This window comes from Anomaloglossus baeobatrachus, chromosome 10 (assembly GCF_048569485.1).
Source record: "Anomaloglossus baeobatrachus isolate aAnoBae1 chromosome 10, aAnoBae1.hap1, whole genome shotgun sequence".
In the NCBI taxonomy this organism is placed as follows: domain Eukaryota; kingdom Metazoa; phylum Chordata; class Amphibia; order Anura; family Aromobatidae; genus Anomaloglossus; species Anomaloglossus baeobatrachus.
In genome coordinates, this window is record NC_134362.1 from 210,345,470 (window position 1) to 210,367,233 (window position 21,764).

The window sequence follows — 21,764 nt, forward strand, 5'->3', positions numbered from 1 at the left end:
AGTGTGTGTGTGTGATCTGTATTTGTGTGTGTGATCTGTGTGTGTGTATTTGTGTGTGTGTGTGTGTGATCTGTGTGTGTGTGTATTTGTGTGTGTATTGTGTGTGTGTGTGATCTGTGTGTGTGTATTTGTGTGATGTGTGTGTGTGTGTGTGATCTGTGTGTGTGTGTGTGTGTGTGTGTGTGTGTATTTGTGTGTGTGTGATCTGTATTTGTGTGTGATCTGTGTGTGTGTGTGTGTGTGATCTGTGTGTGTGTGTGTGTGTGTGTGATCTGTGTGTGTGGTGTGTGTGTGTGTGTGTGTGTGTGATCTGTGTGTGTGATCTGTGTGTGTGTGTGTGTGTGTGTGTGTGATCTGTATTTGTGTGTGTGATCTGTGTGTGTATTTGTGTGTGTGTGATCTGTGTGTGTGTGTGTGATCTGTGTGTGTGTGTGAGTGTGTGTGTGATCTGTGTGTGTGTGTGTGTGTGTGTGTGTGTGTGTGTGTGTGTGTTTACTCACTGCTCCGCTTCCTCTTCCTGTAATGACATCACTTCCCTGCGGGATTTCACGATTACATGGCAGTCAATGGAGTGAAATCCCGCAGCGATGTGCGGAAAAGAAGTGACATGCAATTGTTTTTGCTGCGGGAATCCCGCAACACTACATGCAGCTGTCAAATTCCGCCCAGTGCGCACAGGATTTTTTTTTCCCCATAGGTTTTGCTGGTGATTCACTGCAGAGATGTTATGAACATTTTCTGCAGCAAAACCGCAGGAAATCCGCGGTAAAAACCGGCAAGTGCGCACAGGGCCGAGGGGGAGGTTATTTCCTATAGAGAGTAAATACTTGGACATTTAACCCCTCCCTGCCCTGGGACTATTATACGATAGTACATATGCACTTACAGAGGGTCTCTGCTGAACAAGTAATCCACTACAGCGGGGACAGCGGCTAATTTACACATAGCTGTAGGGTGGGCCCCTGGAGGGCCCCAGACACCCCAGTGCGACCCTGTGTATACAGCAGTGACGTCATCACACTAGATAATGCCTATATACGGCTTCCGCAGTGCTGTGGTACCACAAGTCTCATGTCGCATCCCTTCCCCGGCTCCTGTGGCCCCTCAGCCCCGGGTGAGTGATTACCCAGCGGCCGGCGCCTCACCCCGATCATATACACCTTGTCCAGCTGAAGTTGGGGATAATCGTCACCATTTCCTTTTCTGCCAGAAATTCCACCCTCAGACGGGTCCATCTCCGTCCTCCGCCGCCGCGCGCCAGGCTCCGCCCACAGCTTTCCCGCGCTCCCGTAATCACCAATCAGAACCGAGCAATGCGCGTGACGTCAGCAACTATTTGCGTTCCATGTCTCAGTCTAGAAATCACATGGCTGTTGCTGAAGTGAGGCTTGAACGCAAAAACCCGGAAGTGTGAAGTTTTAGTCGATCGAATACAGCTGATAACAGAGAGCAGTAGCCATGTTGTTACATTATAGATATTTTTTTTTTTTTTTTTTTTTTTTTAATATTAACTATAAAAACTCCCAAATATGATCTCCTGCAGCTTTACGTTAACCTCAGCGTGATAGCCTCATGATGTGAGCAGATAGCGCAGGGAGAAAACAGAAAATATCATTCTTTTTAATTGTTTATTGATTTTTTTTCCATTTTAATGAAATTATTGATCAGTTATCTGAGGCTTCATTGAGACGGGAGTGGAGTAGGGGGTCGGGCGAGGCGTCTGTGATGCGGCAGCGTTTCTGCACCTCCGCAGGTGGGTGCGCTCGTCACTGCGCTCATCACTGCGCTCTTCACCGCTCTCATCACCGCTCGTCACTGCGCTCATCACTGCGCTCTTCACCGCTCTCATCACCGCTCGTCACTGCGCTCATCACTGCGCTCTTCACCGCTCTCATCACCGCGCCTTTAATGATTTTTTCCCCATCTTGATGCAGTTTTTCCCATGCGTTTATCGCCCCCTGCACCGCAGCTTCTGCCGCGTTCACACCTGCAGTAAATGCCGCCGTCTTTGTGCATCTATCAGTCTGAGCACCGGGGCGGCGATTTCCTGAGAAATTTCAGGTTTCTTTTTTTTCCTCCATAGTCTTTTAGGTGGTATCTGAAAAAAAAATAAATATGCAAATAAAAATTTCTGCACCAAAAAGTAACAAAAAACTGTGGAAAAAAACACAAAGGCAGAATATTGGGAGCAGCTCATTTTGGGTTTTGCAGCAGGCGCCGGCAGTAAAGCAGTAGTGCAGCGTGTCACACATGGACGTGGTTTAGAGCGACGGCTCTTTCATAGAAACCTCACGCCCGCGGAGCAGCGGCTGCGGTGCCCGAGTTTTCTTGCATTTTTATGACCCGTGCTTTTTTTTTTTTGCACAAAAACAGAGAATGAAATGCAGAAAAAACGCATGTGATAAAGGCCCTTAAATGCAGTGACCCGCTGACCCCCTTACAGCCCCCCAATGTGGTTAGTGGGGGTCCTGTGTGTCCATGGTGCAGAGTGACCCGAGCGCTGCTGACCCCCTTACAGCCCCCCATGTGATTAGTGAGGGTCCCGTGTGTCCCCCATGTGATTAGTGAGGGTCCCGTGTGTCCCCCATGTGGTAGTGAGGGTCCTGTGTGTCCATGGTGTGGAGTGGACCCGAGCACTGCTGACCCCTTACAGCCCCCCCCCCATGTGATTAGTGAGGGTCCCGTGTGTCCCCCATGTGGTTAGTGAGGGTCTCGTGTGTCCATGGTGTGGGGTGACCTGAGCACTGCTGACCCCTTACAGCCCCCCCCCCATGTGATTAGTGAGGGTCCCGTGTGTCCCCCATGTGGTTAGTGAGGGTCCTGTGTGTCCATGGTGTGGAGTGACCCCGAGCACTGCTGGCCCTTCCAGCCCCCCCATGTGGTTAGTGAGGGTCTTGTGTGTCCATGGTGTGAGCACTGCTGACCCCTTACAGCCCCCCATGTGGTTACTGAGGGTCCTGTGTGTCCATGGTGCAGAGTGACCTGAGCGCTACTAACCCCCTCCAGCCCCCCATGTGATTAGTGAGGGTCCCGTGTGTCCCCCATGTGGTTAGTGGGGGGTCCTGTGTGTCCATGGTGTGCAGTGACCTGAGCGCTGCTGACCCCTTACAGCCCCCCATGTGATTAGTGAGGGTCCTGTGTGTCCATGGTGTGGAGTGACCCGAGCGCTGCTGACCCCTTACAGCCCCCCATGTGGTTACTGAGGGTCAGTCTCCCCCCAGTGGACATGTCAGCAGCAGCGCAGGGTCCACATCACCTGGCAGATCAGGGGGTCCCCGATGGTGACGTCTCAGTGGTGCAGTCTCTGGATTCGGGACCCTCCGTTGAGTAAGAACGGGGTGAATCGATGACTTTACATCTTTATTTTTCCTCCCAGTGGTCGCGGTCACATCGGGGGCTGCTGGGGGGGCACGGCCGGCTCATGGCGTACAGAGGGGTCCTGTGATGGGGGGGTGGAGCACATATAACCGCGTCCCCGGACTTGTCCCTCTTCGGCTCCTCACTTGCTCCTCAGCGGCGGTTCTTGGCGGGGGACGCCTGGCGGCTCGGCTGGACGGCGGTTTTCGTATTCAGGGTCCCTGTCGGGGTCGGGGGGGGTGATGATAATGTCAGGGACGTTCAGGTGTCCGCGGGGAAACCTTCTAGAAGCTTCTTCACTAGAGTAACAGATCTGCAGCCCTGAGGACACAACAATACTGGAGGTTACCTGCTGTGGATGCAACTGTAACAAACCTGCAGCTGTAATAAGTAAAGGGATCATGCAAGTATTCCTAGTCACTGACAACAAGCAGAGATTGTGACAAAGGTGAATAGACCAGGCCGTCACGTCCCACAGAAGAATCACCACCGGGAAACGCACAGCTGTCCTCCGAGCAGCGGTATATATTATATACTGTATATACCAGCACAGGGCTCACAGCCAAGCAGGAGGCGCGAGAAAGCAGAGGAAAGCACCAGCCGCAAGCGGGAAGTCACCGCCGCACCACAACCTCACCATCACCCCTACACACCGGCACACTCCACTGCTGAAATCCTCTGTGCTGCTGGGGACGCGGCTCCCTCCACTATGTAACTCAGCCTGTGACCCCTTACACACCGGCACACTCCACTGCTGAAATCCTCTGTGCTGCTGAGGACCCGGCTCCCTCCACTATGTAACTCAGCCCATGACCCCGCTACACACTGACACACTCCACTGCTGAAATCCTCTGTGCTGGCATTGTAATGTGGGGGTCACGGTCGGGTGTCGGCGTTCTGCGGACCCTGCAGTTGGTAGAGCGGTACGGCCGCGGTGCGAGCCGCGTCACGTCTTACCTTTCAGACAGGAGAGCTGAAGGCCCATGCTGTCATCCTGTCCTCAGCGTCCGGAGGCGCAGAGCGGCTGCTGTGACATCTGACGCTGAACTGACGGTGGAGCCTTGAGATACAAAGGTACAAAGCGACAAAACCACAAAAAGTTACAGCCGGGAAACCTCAGAACGCTCGCTGCGTCTCGCCTCCGCCGTTCAGATCTACCACCGCCAGCGCTGCGTGTTCCTGCACTGCACACCGTCCGCTTCCTGTCACTGCACATTTATTTTCATCACTTACTGAATGTTTAACTAATGAGCAAAGGGCAACATGGGGGCGAGAGATCGAGAGGTAACAACACGGGGGGCGAGAGATCGAGAGGCAAGAACACAGGGGACGAGAGATCGAGAGGTAACAACATGGGGGGCGAGAGATCGAGAGGCAAGAACACAGGGGACGAGAGATCGAGAGGTAACAACATGGGGGGCGAGAGATCGAGAGGCAAGAACACGGGGGGCGAGAGATCGAGAGGTAACAACACGGGGGGCGAGAGATCGAGAGGCAAGAACACGGGGGGGCGAGAGATCGAGAGGTAACAACACGGGGGGCGAGAGATCGAGAGGTAACAACACGGGGGGCGAGAGATCGAGAGGCAAGAACACGGGGGGCGAGAGATCGAGAGGTAACAACACGGGGGGCGAGAGATCGAGAGGCAAGAACACGGGGGGGCGAGAGATCGAGAGGTAACAACACGGGGGGCGAGAGATCGAGAGGCAAGAACACGGGGGGCGAGAGATCGAGAGGTAACAACACGGGGGGCGAGAGATCGAGAGGCAAGAATACGGGGGGCGAGAGATCGAGAGGCAAGAACACGGGGGGCGACAGATCGAGAGGTAACAACACGGGGGGCGAGAGATCGAGAGGCAAGAACACGGGGGGCGAGAGATCAAGAGGCAAGAACACGGGGGGGCGAGAGATCAAGAGGCAAGAACACGGGGGGCGAGAGATCGAGAGGTAAGAACACGGGGGCGAGAGATCGAGAGGTAAGAACACGGGGGCGAGAGATCGAGAGGTAACAACACGGGGGGCGAGAGATCGAGAGGTAAGGACATGGGGGCGAGAGATCGAGAGGTAAGGACATGGGGGCGAGAGATCGAGAGGTAAGAACACGGGGGGCGAGAGATCGAGAGGTAAGAACACGGGGGCGAGAGATCGAGAGGTAAGGACATGGGGGCGAGAGATCGAGAGGTAAGGACACGGGGGGCCGAGAAATCGAGAGGTAACAACATGGGGGCGAGAGATCGGGAGCTAACAACACGGGGGCGAGAGATCGAGAGGTAAGAACACGGGGGGGGCGAGAGATCGAGAAGTAACAACACGGGGGGCCAGAGCAAGAGAGGCAAGAACGCGGGGGGGATGAGAGATCGAGAGGTAAGAACACGGGGGGGGGGCGAGAGATCGAGAGGTAACAACATGGGGGCGAGAGATCGGGAGCTAACAACACGGGGGCGAAAGATCGAGAGGTAAAAATACAGGGGGACGAGAGATCGAGAAGTAACAACACGGGGGGCCAGAGCACGAGAGGCAAGAACGCGGGGGGGGTGAGAGATCGAGAGGCAAGAACACGGGGGGGCGAGAGATCGAGAGGCAAGAACACAGGGAGCGAGAGCACGAGACGTAAGAACACAGGGGGGCGAGAACACGAGAGGTAAGAACACAGGGGGGCGAGAGCACGAGAGGTAAGAACACGGGGAGCGAGAGATCGAGAGGTAAGAACACGGGGAGCGAGAGATCGAGAGGTAAGAACACGGGGGGCCGAGAGATCGAGAGGTAAGAACACGGGGAGCGAGAGATCGAGAGGTAAGAACACAGGGGGGCGAGAGCACGAGAGGTAAGAACACGGGGAGCGAGAGATCGAGAGGTAAGAACACGGGGGGCCGAGAGCACGAGAGGTAAGAACACAGGGGGGCGAGAGCACGAGAGGTAAGAACACGGGGAACGAGAGCACGAGAGGTAAGAACACGGGGGGCGAGAGCACGAGAGGTAAAAACACGGGGGGCGAGAGCACGAGAGGTAAGAACACGGGGGGCGAGAGCACGAGAGGTAAGAACACGGGGAGCGAGAGATCGAGAGGTAAGAACACGGGGGGCCGAGAGCACGAGAGGTAAGAACACAGGGGGGCGAGAGTACGAGAGGTAAGAACACGGGGGCGAGAGATCGGGAGGTAACAACACGGGGGCGAGAGATCGAGAGGTAAAAATACAGGGGGACGAGAGATCGAGAAGTAACAACACGGGGGGCCAGAGCACGAGAGGCAAGAACGCGGGGGGGTGAGAGATCGAGAGGTAAGAACACGGGGGGGGGGGGCGAGAGATCGAGAGGCAAGAACACGGGGGCGAGAGATCGAGAGGCAAGAACACGGGGGGCGAGAGATCGAGAAGTAAGAACACAGGGGGCGAGAGATCGAGAGGTAAGAACACGGGGGGCGAGAGCACGAGAGGTAAGAACACAGGGGGCCGAGAGCACGAGAGGTAAGAACACGGGGGGCCGAGAGCACGAGAGGTAAGAACACGGGGGGCCGAGAGATCGAGAGGTAAGAATACAGGGGGGCGAGAGATCGAGAGGCAAGAACACGGGGGGCCGAGAGCACGAGAGGTAAGAACACGGGGGGCGAGAGATCGAGAGGTAAGAACACGGGGAGCGAGAGATCGAGAGGTAAGAACACGGGGAGCGAGAGATCGAGAGGTAAGAACACGGGGGGCCGAGAGATCGAGAGGTAAGAACACGGGGAGCGAGAGATCGAGAGGTAAGAACACGGGGGGCGAGAGCACGAGAGGTAAGAACACGGGGGCGAGAGATCGGGAGGTAAGAACACGGGGGGCGAGAGCACGAGAGGTAAGAACACAGGGGGGCGAGAGCACGAGAGGTAAGAACACGGGAAGCGAGAGATCGAGAGGTAAGAACACGGGGAGCGAGAGATCGAGAGGTAAGAACACGGGGGGCGAGAGCACGAGAGGTAAGAACACGGGGAGCGCGAGATCGAGAGGCAAGAACACGGGGGGCGAGAGCACGAGAGGTAAGAACACAGGGGGGCGAGAGCACGAGAGGTAAGAACACGGGGGGCGAGAGCACGAGAGGTAAGAACACGGGGAGCGAGAGATCGAGAGGTAAGAACACAGGGGGGCGAGAGCACGAGAGGTAAGAACACAGGGGGGCGAGAGCACGAGAGGTAAGAACACGGGGAGCGAGAGATCGAGAGGTAAGAACACGGGGAGCGAGAGATCGAGAGGTAAGAACACGGGGGGCGAGAGCACGAGAGGTAAGAACACGGGGAGCGAGAGATCGAGAGGTAAGAACACAGGGGGGCGAGAGCACGAGAGGTAAGAACACAGGGGGGCGAGAGCACGAGAGGTAAGAACACGGGGGGCCGAGAGATCGAGAGGTAAGAACACAGGGGGGCGAGAGCACGAGAGGTAAGAACACGGGGAGCGAGAGATCGAGAGGTAAGAACACGGGGGGCCGAGAGCACGAGAGGTAAGAACACGGGGAGCGAGAGATCGAGAGGCAAGAACACGGGGGGCGAGAGCACGAGAGGTAAGAACACGGGGAGCGAGAGATCGAGAGGTAAGAACACAGGGGGGCGAGAGCACGAGAGGTAAGAACACAGGGGGGCGAGAGCACGAGAGGTAAGAACACGGGGAGCGAGAGATCGAGAGGCAAGAACACGGGGGGCCGAGAGCACGAGAGGTAAGAACACGGGGGGCGAGAGCACTAGGGGGAAACCAACACAATTGATTAGATTAGATACACGGCTCAGCAGACAGTATCACACAGAATAGGATTAGATACACAGCTCAGGATGAGATACACAGCTCAGCAGACAGTATCACACAGGAGAGGATTAGATACACAGCTCAGCAGACAGTATCACACAGGAGAGGATTAGATACACGGCTCAGCAGACAGTATCACACAGGAGAGGATTAGATACACAGCGCAGCAGACAGTATCACACAGGAGAGGATTAGATACACGGCTCAGCAGACAGTATCACACAGGAGAGGATTAGATACACGGCTCAGCAGACAGTATCACACAGGAGAGGATTAGATACACAGCTCAGCAGACAGTATCACACAGGAGAGGATTAGATACACAGCTCAGCAGACAGTATCACACAGGAGAGGATTAGATACACGGCTCAGCAGACAGTATCACACAGGAGAGGATTAGATACACGGCTCAGCAGACAGTATCACACAGGACAGGATTAGATACACAGCTCAGCAGACAGTATCACACAGGATAGGATTAGATACACGGCTCAGCAGACAGTATCACACAGGACAGGATTAGAGACACAGCTCAGCAGACAGTATCACACAGGAGAGGATTAGATACATGGCTCAGCAGACAGTATCACACAGGATAGGAATAGATACACGGCTCAGCAGACAGTATCACTCAGGAGAGGATTAGATACACAGCTCAGCAGACAGTATCACACAGGATATGAGTAGATACATAGCTCAGCAGACAGTATCACACAGGACAGGATTAGATACACAGCTCAGCAGACGGTATCACACAGGAGAGGATTAGATACACAGCTCAGCAGACAGTATCACACAGGATAGGATTAGATACACGGCTCAGCAGACAATATCACACAGGGGAGGATTAGATACACAGCTCAGCAGACAGTATCACACAGGAGAGGATTAGATACACGGCTCAGCAGACCGTATCACACAGGAGAGGATTAGATACACGGCTCAGCAGACAGTATCACACAGGAGAGGATTATATACACGGCTCAGCAGACAGTATCACACAGGAGAGGATTAGATACATGGCTCAGCAGACAGTATCACACAGGAGAGGATTAGATACACGGCTCAGCAGACAGTATCACACAGGAGAGGATTAGATACACGGCTCAGCAGACAGTATCACACAGGAGAGGATTAGATACACGGCTCAGCAGACAGTATCACACAGGAGAGGATTAGATACACGGCTCAGCAGACAGTATCACACAGGATAGGATTAGATACACGGCTCAGCAGACAGTATCACACAGGAGAGGATTAGATACACGGCTCAGCAGACAGTATCACACAGGAGAGGATTAGATACACAGCTCAGCAGACAGTATCACACAGGAGAGGATTAGATACACGGCTCAGCAGACAGTATCACACAGCAGAAGATTAGATATATACGGCTCAGCAGACAGTATCACATAGGAGAGGATTAGATACACAGCTCAGCAGACAGTATCACACAGGAGAGGATTAGATACACGGCTCAGCAGACAGTATCACACAGGAGAGGATTAGATACACGGCTCAGCAGACAGTATCACACAGGAGAGGATTAGATACACGGCTCAGCAGACAGTATCACACAGCTCAGGATTAGATGCACAGCTCTGGATGAGATACCCCCTATTCTTGTATGGCGGGGTGCCCCGGCGGCGCTCACCTGTGGCTCGCGGGTCCTCCCCGTCTGCTGGACTTCACCTGGCAGCTGAGCTTTAGTCGTCTGAGCGCAGAGCGGGGCGACCTCTTCTGACCAATCAGCAGCCGGATGCCGACGCCTGCAGGACACAGGAAAGTTTCTCCTCCGCTGCAGTAATCCCATTACTCGCTGCTGGACCCGCCGCTCATTACTCACTCACCGCATTACGGGAGTCTTGGCACTGAGCGCAGCATTAATGGGGCGGAAACCAGGAGGCGGCAGATGTGCGGCACTAAGCACCGCACATGTGTCAGCACGCCGGGGTACACGGGCCCGGGACACCTCCAATCTCACAAGGGAATTACATGAATCTCACGACCCTGCAGAAGCTCCGCACAGCTGAGGTTTTGTTACAGCTGCATCGGTCACACACAATCATCCTCATATCACACTTTTTTGGCTGCAGATTCTGATAAGTCGTTAAAACGGCAGAAACCGGATCACAGTAATAACAATATGGGAAGATCAGTGATGAGCGGCGCCCCTCCTCCACCGCACACCGCCACCGCCGCTCTGCCGACACAACCGCCGACACAGCAAAGGAAACCAAATATTCAGTTAAAATTTAACAGCTCTGAAGGTCTCAGGAGGGCGAGATTGTACCGCAACGATGTGTGATAACGCAACCTTCACAAGCAAGCCGCGCACAGTCACAATCAACACACCCGTCACTCCAGGACAACACCGCAAAGTGACCGGCATCATCCCGCACAGGACAGGGGCAGAGAGGAGGTCTCCAGCCACCACCAGGGGGAGCTCCCTGTATACAGAGATACATAAGATCCTGTCTGCAGCCACCACTAGAGGGAGCTCCCTGTATACAGAGATACATGATAAGATTCTGTCTGCAGCCACCACTAGGGGGAGCTCCCTGTATACAGAGATAGGTGATAAGATCCTGCCTGCAGCCACCACTAGGGGGAGCTCCCTGTATAGAGATACATGATAAGATCCTGTCTGCAGCCTCCACTAGGGGGAGCTCCCTGTATACAGATATACATGATAAGACCCTGTCTGCAGCCTCCACTAGGGGGAGCTCCCTGTATACACAGATACATGAGAAGATCCTGTCTGCAGCCACCACTAGGGGGAGCTCCCTGTATACAGAGATACATGATAAGATCCTGTCTGCAGCCACCACTAGGGGGAGCTCCCTGTATACAGAGATACATGATAAGATCCTGTCTGCAGTCACCACTAGGGGGAGCTCCCTGTATACAGAGATACATGAGAAGATCCTGTCTGCAGCCTCCACTAGGGGGAGCTCCCTGTATACAGAGATACATGATAAGACCCTGTCTGCAGCCACCACTAGGGGGAGCTCCCTGTATACAGAGATACATGATAAGATCCTGTCTGCAGCCACCACTAGGGGGAGCTCCCTGTATACAGAGATACATGATAAGACCCTGTCTGCAGCCACCACTAGGGGGAGCTCCCTGTATACAGAGATACATGATAAGATCCTGTCTGCAGCCACCACTAGGGGGAGCTCCCTGTATACAGAGATACATGATAAGATCCTGTCTGCAGCCACCACTAGAGGGAGCTCCCTGTATACAGAGATACATGATAAGATCCTGTCTGCGGTCACCACTAGGGGGAGCTCCTGTATACAGAGATACATGATAAGATCCTGTCTGCAGCCACCACTAGGGGGAGCTCCCTGTATACAGAGATACATGATAAGATCCTGTCTGCAGCCACCACTAGGGGGAGCTCCCTGTATACAGAGATACATGATAAGATCCTGTCTGCAGCCACCACTAGAGGGAGCTCCCTGTATACAGAGATACATGATAAGATCCTGTCTGCAGCCACCACTAGAGGGAGCTCCCTGTATACAGAGATACATGATAAGATCCTGTCTGCAGCCACCACTAGGGGGAGCTCCCTGTATACAGAGATACAGGATAAGATCCTGTCTGCAGTCACCACTAGGGGGAGCTCCCTGTATACAGAGATACATGATAAGATCCTGTCTGCAGCCACCACTAGGGGGAGCTCCCTGTATACAGAGATACATGATAAGATCCTGTCTGCAGCCACCACTAGGGGGAGTTCCCTGTATACATAGATACATGATAAGATCCTGTCTGCAGCCACCACTAGGGGGAGCTCCCTGTATACAGAGATACATGATAAGATCCTGTCTGCAGCCACCACTAGGGGGAGCTCCCTGTATACAGAGATACATGATAAGATCCTGTGTGCAGCCTCCACTAGGGGGAGCTCCCTGTATACAGAGACGCATGATAAGATCCTGTCTGCTGCCACCACTAGGGGGAGCTCCCTGTATACAGAGATACATGATAACATCCTGTCTGCAGTCACCACTAGGAGGAGCTCCCTGTATACAGAGATACATGATAAGATCCTGTCTGCAGCCACCACTAGAGGGAGCTCCCTGTATGCAGAGATACATGATAAGATCCTGTCTGCAGCCACCACTAGGGGGAGCTCCCTGTATACAGAGATACATGATAACATCCTGTCTGCAGTCACCACTAGGAGGAGCTCCCTGTATACAGAGATACATGATAAGATCCTGTCTGCAGCCACCACTAGGGGGAGCTCACTGTATACAGAGATACATGATAAGATCCTGTCTGCAGCCTCCACTAGGGGGAGCTCCCTGTATACAGAGATACATGATAAGATCCTGTCTGCAGTCACCACTAGGAGGAGCTCCCTGTATACAGAGATACATGATAAGATCCTGTCTGCAGCCACCACTAGGGGGAGCTCCCTGTATACAGAGATACATGATAAGATCCTGTCTGCAGCCTCCACTAGGGGGAGCTCCCTGTATACAGAGATACATGATAAGATCCTGTCTGCAGTCACCACTAGGGGGAGCTCCCTGTATACAGAGATACATGATAAGATCCTGTCTGCAGCCACCACTAGAGGGAGCTCCCTGTATACAGAGATACATGATAAGATCCTGTCTGCAGCCACCACTAGGGGGAGCTCCCTGTATACAGAGATACATGATAAGATCCTGTCTGCAGTCACCACTAGGGGGAGCTCCCTGTATACAGAGATACATGATAAGATCCTGTCTGCAGCCACCACTAGGGGGAGCCCCCTGTATACAGAGATACATGATAAGATCCTGTCTGCAGACACCACTAGGGGGAGCTCCCTGTATACAGAGATACATGATAAGATCCTGTCTGCAGCCTCCACTATGGGGAGCTCCCTGTGTACAGAGATACATGATAAGATCCTGTCTGCAGCCACCACTAGGGGGAGCCCCTGTATACAGAGATACATGATAAGATCCTGTCTGCAGCCACCACTAGGGGGAGCTCCCTGTATACAGAGATACATGATAAGATCCTGTCTGCAGCCACCACTAGGGGGAGCTCCCTGTATACAGAGATACATAATAAGATCCTGTCTGCAGCCACCACTAGGGGGAGCTCCCTGTATACAGAGATACATGATAAGATCCTGTCTGCAGCCACCACTAGGGGGAGCTCCCTGTATACAGAGATACATAAGATCCTGTCTGCAGCCACCACTAGGGGGAGCTCCCTGTATCCAGAGATACATGATAAGATCCTGTCTGCAGTCACCACTAGGGGGAGCTCCCTGTATACAGAGATACATAAGAGCCTGTCTGCAGCCACCACTAGGGGGAGCTCCCTGTATACAGAGATACATGATAAGATCCTGTCTGCAGCCACCACTAGGGGGAGCTCCCTGTATACAGAGATACATGATAAGATCCTGTCTGCAGCCACCACTAGGGGGATCTCCCTGTATACAGAGATACATGATAAGATCCTGTCTGCAGTCACCACTAGAGGGAGCTCCCTGTATACAGAGATACATGATAAGATCCTGTCTGCAGCCACCACTAGGGGGAGCTCCCTGTATACAGAGATACATGATAAGATCCTGTCTGCAGCCACCACTAGGGGGAGCTCCCTGTATACAGAGATACATGATAAGATCCTGTCTGCAGCCACCACTAGAGGGAGCTCCCTGTATACAGAGATACATGATAAGATCCTGTCTGCAGCCATCACTAGGGGGAGCTCCCTGTATACAGAGATACATGATAAGCTCCTGTCTGCAGCCACCACTAGGGGGAGCTCCCTGTATACAGAGATACATGATAAGATCCTGTCTGCAGTCACCACTAGGGGGAGCTCCCTGTATACAGAGATACATGATAAGATCCTGTCTGCAGCCACCACTAGAGGGAGCTCCGTATATACAGAGATACATGATAAGATCCTGTCTGCAGTCACCACTAGGGGGAGCTCCCTGTATACAGAGATACATGATAAGATCCTGTCTGCAGTCACCACTAGGGGGAGCTCCCTGTATACAGAGATACATAAGATCCTGTCTGCAGCCACCACTAGGGGGAGCTCCCTGTATACAGAGATACATGATAAGATCCTGTCTGCAGTCACCACTAGGGGGAGCTCCCTGTATACAGAGATACATGATAAGATCCTGTCTGCAGCCACCACTAGGGGGAGCTCCCTGTATACAGAGATACATGATAAGATCCTGTCTGCAGCCACCACTAGGGGGAGCTCCCTGTATACAGAGATACATGATAAGATCCTGTCTGCAGCCACCACTAGGGGGAGCTCCCTGTATACAGAGATACATGATAAGATCCTGTCTGCAGCCACCACTAGGGGGAGCTCCCTGTATACAGAGATACATGATAAGATCCTGTCTGCAGCCACCACTAGGGGGAGCTCCCTGTATACAGAGATACATGATAAGATCCTGTCTGCAGCCACCACTAGAGGGAGCTCCCTGTATACAGAGATACATGATAAGATCCTGTCTGCAGCCACCACTAGGGGGAGCTCCCTGTATACAGAGATACATGATAAGATCCTGTCTGCAGCCACCACTAGGGGGAGCTCCCTGTATACAGAGATACATAAGATCCTGTCTGCAGCCGCCACTAGGGGGAGCTCCCTGTATACAGAGATACATGATAAGATCCTGTCTGCAGCCACCACTAGGGGGAGCTCCCTGTATACAGAGATACATAAGATCCTGTCTGCAGCCGCCACTAGGGGGAGCTCCCTGTATACAGAGATACATGATAAGATCCTGTCTGCAGCCACCACTAGGGGGAGCTCCCTGTATACAGAGATACATCATAAGTTCCTGTCTGCAGTCACCACTAGGGGGAGATCCCTGTATACAGAGACACATGATAAGATCCTGTCTGCAGCCACCACTAGGGGGAGCTCCCTGTATACAGAGATACATGATAAGATCCTGTCTGCAGCCACCACTAGGGGGAGCTCCCTGTATACAGAGATACATCATAAGTTCCTGTCTGCAGTCACCACTAGGGGGAGCTCCCTGTATACAGAGACACATGATAAGATCCTGTCTGCAGCCACCACTAGGGGGAGCTCCCTGTTTACAGAGATACATGATAAGATCCTGTCTGCAGTCACCACTAGGGGGAGCTCCCTGTATACAGAGATACATTATAAGATCCTGTCTGCAGCCACCACTAGGGGGAGCTCCCTGTATACAGAGATACATGATAAGATCCTGTCTGCAGCTACCACTAGGAGGAGCTCCCTGTATACAGAGATACATGATAAGATCCTGTCTGCAGCCACCACTAGGGGGAGCTCCCTGTATACAGAGATACATGATAAGATCCTGTCTGCAGCCTCCACTAGGGGGAGCTCCCGGTATACAGAGATACATGATAAGATCCTGTCTGCAGTCACCACTAGGGGGAGCTCCCTGTATACAGAGATACATGATAAGATCCTGTCTGCAGCCACCACTAGGGGGAGCTCCCTGTATACAGAGATACATGATAAGATCCTGTCTGCAGTCACCACTAGGGGGAGCTCCCTGTATACAGAGATACATGATAAGATCCTGTCTGCAGCCACCACCAGGGGGAGCTCCCTGTATACCGAGATACATGATAAGATCCTGTCTGCAGCCACCACTAGGGGGAGCTCCCTGTATACAGAGATACATGATAAGATACTGTCTGCAGTCACCACTAGGGGGAGCTCCCTGTATACAGAGATACATGATAAGATCCTGTCTGCAGTCACCACTAGGGGGAGCTCCCTGTATACAGAGATACATAAGATCCTGTCTGCAGCCACCACTAGGGGGAGCTCCCTGTATACAGAGATACATGATAAGATCCTGTCTGCAGTCACCACTAGGGGGAGCTCCCTGTATACAGAGATACATGATAAGATCCTGTCTGCAGCCACCACTAGGGGGAGCTGCCTGTGCTGAAACATGTCTGCCCTTCTTGCTTTACACTGCAGCTTTGCTTGTTTGGAGTCGCTCAGCAGAGGGTCATGGAGATGATTTCTAGGAAAGTGAGAATCATAAGCTCCGGTCATTCATCTCTCGGGCGGGGGGGAGGGGAGGCAGGGGCCCCCACGGGTGGGAGGAGCCCTAATAAGAGGGAGGGGCCTGCATGGCGCTGCCCGCGGTGCATTTGCTTAGTTGGCGGCTCTGGGTAATTAATGCGCGCGGCGTCTGTCAGGAGATCACTTACTGGAAAATTAAACAGAATGGAGATAAGATTCACGCTTCTCGCTGCAGTGGGGAATTCAGCAACTGCCAATTTCCTCCAGAGCGGGAGCACGGGATCGTCCGCAGCGCCTGCCGGGGGGACGAGGGGGGGTCCCCAATCCAGAGATCGCTGATATCAGAGCTCCACGTGATGCTTCACTCCTCCTGTGGGGCGCTGCTCAATCTGCAAACATAGGACCCTCAGAAAAGGGAATGTGTAGAAAGAGCATGCAGTGTAAAGCATGGTGGCCTTCATCCAGGTCTGCAGATTATAGCAGTGCAGCCGCGTTCTCACGAGAGCGGACGGTATCTGTCACACTTATTTATGCAAGAACACAACAGTCGGCCTTGTCTTCAGGCTGGAATGGCTGATAACAGAGAGCGATGAAGGGAATTTTGTTACTTACCGTAAATTCCTTTTCTTCTAGCTCCTATTGGGAGACCCAGACGATTGGGACGTCCAAAAGCTGTCCCTGGGTGGGTAAAGAAATACCTCATGTTAGAGCTGCAAAGACAGCCCTCCCCTACGGGGAGGCAACTGCCGCCTGCAGGACTCTTCTACCTAGGCTGGCATCCGCCGAAGCATAGGTATGCACCTGATAATGTTTGGTGAAAGTGTGCAGACTCGACCAGGTAGCTGCCTGGCACACCTGCTGAGCCGTAGCCTGGTGCCGTAATGCCCAGGATGCACCCACGGCTCTGGTAGAATGGGCCTTCAGCCCTGATGGAACCGGAAGCCCAGTAGAACGGTAGGCTTCAAGAATTGGTTCCTTGATCCATCGAGCCAGGGTGGATTTTGCAGCCTGCGATCCCTTGCGCTGACCAGTGACAAGGACAAAGAGTGCATCCGAGCGGCGCAGGAGCGCCGTGCGGGAATGTAGATTCTGGGTGCTCTACACCAGATCCAACAATGCAAAGCCATTACATATCGATGAAATGGATAAAAGGAAGGTAAGGAGATATCCTGATTGTGATAAAAAGGGGATACCACCTTAGGGAGAAACTCTGGGATCGGACGCAGCACTACCTTATCTTGGTGAACACCAGGAAGGGAGCTCTGGATGACCGCGCTGCTAGTTCGGACACTCTCCGAAAAGACGTGACCGCTACCAGAAAGGCCACTTTCTGTGAAAGTCGAGAAAGTGAAAACAACCCTCAGAGGCTCGAAGGGCGGCTCCTAGAGAGCAATTAATACCCTGTGCAGATCCCATGGGTCTAACGGCCTCTTGTACGGAGGGACAATGTGATAACCCCCCTGCAGGAACGTGCGTACCTGAGGAAGTCGTACTAGGCGCTTCTGAAAGAATACCGACAGCGCTGCGACTTGTCCTTTAAGGGAGCCGAGCGACAAACCTTTTCCCAATCCAGATGCAGGAAGGGAGGAAAAAGGAGACAATGCAAATGGCCAGGGAGACACTCCCGAAGCAGAGCACCAAGAGAAGAATAACTTCCACGTCTTGTGGGAGATTTTGGCAGACGTCGGCTTCCTAGCCTGTCTCATGGTGGCAATGACGTCTTGAGATAATCCTGAAGACGCCAGGATCTCGGACTCGATGGCCATACAGTCAGGATCAGGGCCGTAGAATTCAGTGGAAAAAACGGCCCTTGGGACAGTAAGTCTGGCCGGTCTGAGAGTGCCCACGGTTGGCCGACCGTGGGATGCCACAGATCCGGGAACCACGACCTCCTCGGCCAGTCTGGGACGACGAGGATGGCGCGGTGGCAAGCGGAGCTGAGCTTGCGTAGCACTCTAGGCAACAGTGCCAGAGATGGAAACACATAGGGTAGCTGGAACTGCGACCAATCCTGAACTAGGGCGCCCGCCGCCAGAGCTCTTTGCTCGTGAGACCGCGCCATGAAAATCGGGACCTTGTTGTTGTGCCGAGACGCCATTAGGTCGACGTCCGGCATCCCCCAGCTGCTACAGATTTCCTGACACCATACTGGGTGCAGAGGCCATTCCCCTGCGTCCATGCCTAGGCGACTGAGGAAGTCTGCTTCCCAATTTTCTACGCCCGGGATGTGAACTGCGGATATGGTGGATGCTCTGTCCCCCACCCACGTCAGAATCCGCCGGATTGCCTGGTAGGCTTGGCGATGCGTGTTCCGCCTTGGTGGGCGATGTCTGCCACCGCTGTGGAATTGTCCGACTGAATTCGGATCTGTTTTCCTTCCAGCCACTGCTGGAAGGCTTGCAGGGCAAGATACACTGCCCAGATTTCCAGAACATTGATCCGAAGGATGGACTCCTGTGAAGAGAGTCCTTGACCGTCTGAGAAGGGAAACGTTCCTGTCTAGGGACGTCGACTCCCCAACCCATTGGCAAAGCATGTCCCATTGAAGCGGACGCAGATGAAACTGCGCGAAAGTGACTGCCTCTGCATGAGGCGTCTTAAGGGGTGTGACTGGCCTTGAAGGAGAGACTGCACCCCCGTCTGTAGTGAACGCTGCTTGTCCAGCGGAAGCTTCACTATCGCTGAGGGAGCGTGAAACTCCATGCCCAGATATGTCAGCGATTGGGTCGGTGCCCGATGTAACCTTGAAAAGTTGATGATCCACCCGAAACTCTGGAGAGTCTCCAGCGCCCCGTTCAGGCTGTGTTGGCATGCCTCTTGAGAGGGTGCCTTGACAAGTGGATCGTCCAGTAAGGATCACAGAGTGACCCTGAGAGTGCAGGACTGCTCCCACTGCTGCCCTGAACTTGGTGAAAACCCGTAGGGCTGTCGCCAGACCGAAGGGCAGGGCTACGCACTGAAGATGCTCGTCTTCAATAACGAAACGTAGCAAACGCTGGTGCTCTGGAGCAATCGGCACGTGGAGATAAGCATCCTGATTGATGCTAGGAAAATCTCCTTGAGACATTGAGGCAATGACGGAGCGGAGGGTTACATCCGGAACCGCCTGGCCTTCACGTGCTTGGTGAGCAGTTTTAGTTCCAGAACGGAACGGAAAGAGCCACTCTTTTTTGGCACCCCAATCAGATTGGAGGAAAAAACCGTGTCTTGTTCCTGAAGAGGAACAGGGATTACCACTCCTTCTGCCTGCAGAAGAGCCTCGGCTCGGTGGGGGGGGGGGGGGGAAATGTCCTGTACACGTGAGACACAATGTCTCTCACCCACCGGTCTGTGACCTGCGGCAGCTAAATGTCGCCAAGCGGGAGGGTCTGCCACCAACCGCGGATGCGGAGAGAGAGAGCTGAAGTCATGAGGAGACCGCCTTAGTAGCGGTTCCTCCTGCAGCCTTCCTTGGGCGTGATTGAGCCCGGCCGGAATTTGAGCCCCTCTGAGCATTTTGAGCCCTTTTGGACGAGGACAATTGGGACCTGCCCGAGCCTGGGAAGGACCGAAACCTCGACTGTCCCCCCAGGACAGCATTACTAGGGTAAGTCGCAATGCAGACATTGCGAGGTTAAGGACACCACCTGCGGCACAGATGTACATGTGCTCAAGACCAGCTGCGCAAGACCAGCTGAAAAAGCTTAGAGTGCCCATACGGCTGCGAATGCCGGAGCAACCGACACGCCGATAGCTTCACAGACAGATTTCAACCAGAGGTCCATCTGTCTGTCAATGGCATCTTTAAGTGACGTCCCATCTCCACTGCAACTATGGATCTAGCCGCAAGCCTGGAGATTGGGGGATCCACCTTTGGACCCTGGGTCCAGCGCTTTACCACGTCAGGGGGAAGGGATAACGTGTATCCTTAATACGTTTGGAGAAAACGCTTATCTGGTAATCGTGGTGTTCCTGGACTGCTTCTCTGAAGTCAGCGTGGCCAGAAAAATACTCAATATACGCATGAGATACTGAAAAAGGATTTCTCCTGCTGTGAAGCTGACTCCTCCACTGGGGGAGCTGAGGGAGAAAGATCCAACCTTCCATTGATGGACGCTATAGGATCATTCACTATGGCGTCACCATCCGGTGTATCCGGATTGAGAGCGATGTCAGGACCAAAGCCCTGATCAGCTACGTCTGCCTCATCATACAGAGAGTCCTCTGCTGTGACCCTGACTAGTGATGAGGCCGAGTGCCGCACCCAGCGAGCTAGCTTAGGCTGTCTGGGACTGCCGTCCGTGTCAGAGCCTTCACCCTGGAATGCCTGGGACCCCCCCCGGAGCACTGATTATGTTCCAAATGAGGGTGGCCAGGGAGCATTAATCAAGATTGCCCATGGCCTGTCTGGACTGCAAAGTCTCTATCCCATGACAATCCATCAGCCGAAACTGCAACTCCGTCCCTGTCCCTGGACAGGGTTCACAGGTGGTTCCTTTGTCCACCTCTAGTAGAGACCCCGGCTGACCAAGTGCTACAGGGGAGCATTGCACACAATGGGGGTCAGTGGAACCTGCCGGTGGAACAGTATCACATGCAGGAAAAGCAGCATAGAAAGCCTGTGTTGCTGTTTTGCTGCTGTATTCTAGCCATCTATGCAATGTATAGCATACAAGCATAAACACTTCAGCACATGCAGTACAAGCAGCATAGAAAGCCTGTGCCTTGGCACCCATGCTTTTTTGCTGCTGTTGTCTAGCCCTCTAGGAGAATATAGCCCAGAGTAGCGACCGTACAGTGCAATGTATAGCATACAAGCATATATACAAATGAACACTTCAGCACATGCAATACAAGCAGCATAGAAAGCCTGTGCCTTAGCACCCATGCTTTTTTGCTGCAGTTGTCCAGCCCTCTAGGAGAATATAGCCAAGAGTAGCGACCGTACAGTGCAATGCATAGCATACAAGCATAAGTACAAATGAACACTTCAGCGCATGCAATACAAGCAGCCTAGAAAGCCTGTGCCTTGGCACCCTTGCTTTTTTGCTGCTGTTATCTCGCCATCTAGGAGGGCATATAGCCAAAGATAGCGACCTACAGTGCAGTGTATAGCATACAAGCATAAAATACAAATGGACACTTCGGTATTTAGTGGGATCAGCACTTCAGGTGCTGCTTACCGCCCGCCTATAACGCGGGTGTGTGGTCGCCAGAGCCCTGTGACTGGTTGCCCAGAGCATGTCTCCGTTCCCCAGCTCGGACGGCGTGCAGGAATGGCTGCCGGCGTCCTTCTCCAGCTCGTGTGACGAGGGGCGGGCCGTGGGCGTGCCCCAGACAAGAGCGGGAAACTGGCGTCCCACTGTGTCTAGTGAAGGGGGCTGGAGAATGCAAAGCAGACTCCAGCCCTCGGCGCTGACTGTCTGTACAGCGTCCCGCCTCACCCCTGACTGGCAGGGCTGGAGGCGGGAACGAAACGAAAACTAGGCCGCAAAGCCGGGGACTCGAGTAATAAGCGCGGCCGTCCATGTGCACGGCCAGCGCGGAAGTCCCCGGCGCACCACAAGTCCCAGCCGCGCCACAATGTAAAAAACACCCAGCAGCGGCCGGCGCGGCAGT

General features: G+C 53.6%; 1 protein-coding gene and 1 long non-coding RNA gene across 3 annotated transcripts in view; both read right to left on the reverse strand.

The window, feature by feature from the left end:
- The window catches only part of GINS2 (GINS complex subunit 2), a 14,024-nt gene extending 12,738 nt beyond the window's left edge, over positions 1 to 1,286 (reverse strand). Inside the window, exon 1 of one of the 2 annotated variants that reach the window (XM_075325304.1) lies at positions 1,127 to 1,190. Coding sequence is in view for 1 of the 2 variants with exons in the window: in XM_075325303.1 (XP_075181418.1) it covers positions 1,146 to 1,235 (90 nt within the window). In the remaining variant the exon portion in view is untranslated. Of the gene's footprint in view, positions 1 to 1,126 lie in introns of both variants that reach the window. The other variant, XM_075325303.1, reaches the window with a different exon arrangement.
- Positions 1,287 to 1,617: 331 nt separating this feature from the next.
- On the reverse strand, positions 1,618 to 10,287 carry LOC142254273 (uncharacterized). Its single transcript, XR_012727218.1, has 4 exons — positions 9,778 to 10,287; positions 4,315 to 4,417; positions 3,257 to 3,678; positions 1,618 to 2,098 (listed from the first exon to the last, which is right to left on the reverse strand). It is a non-coding gene; the product is annotated as an uncharacterized LOC142254273 (long non-coding RNA).
- Between the last annotated feature and the right edge of the window lie 11,477 nt (positions 10,288 to 21,764).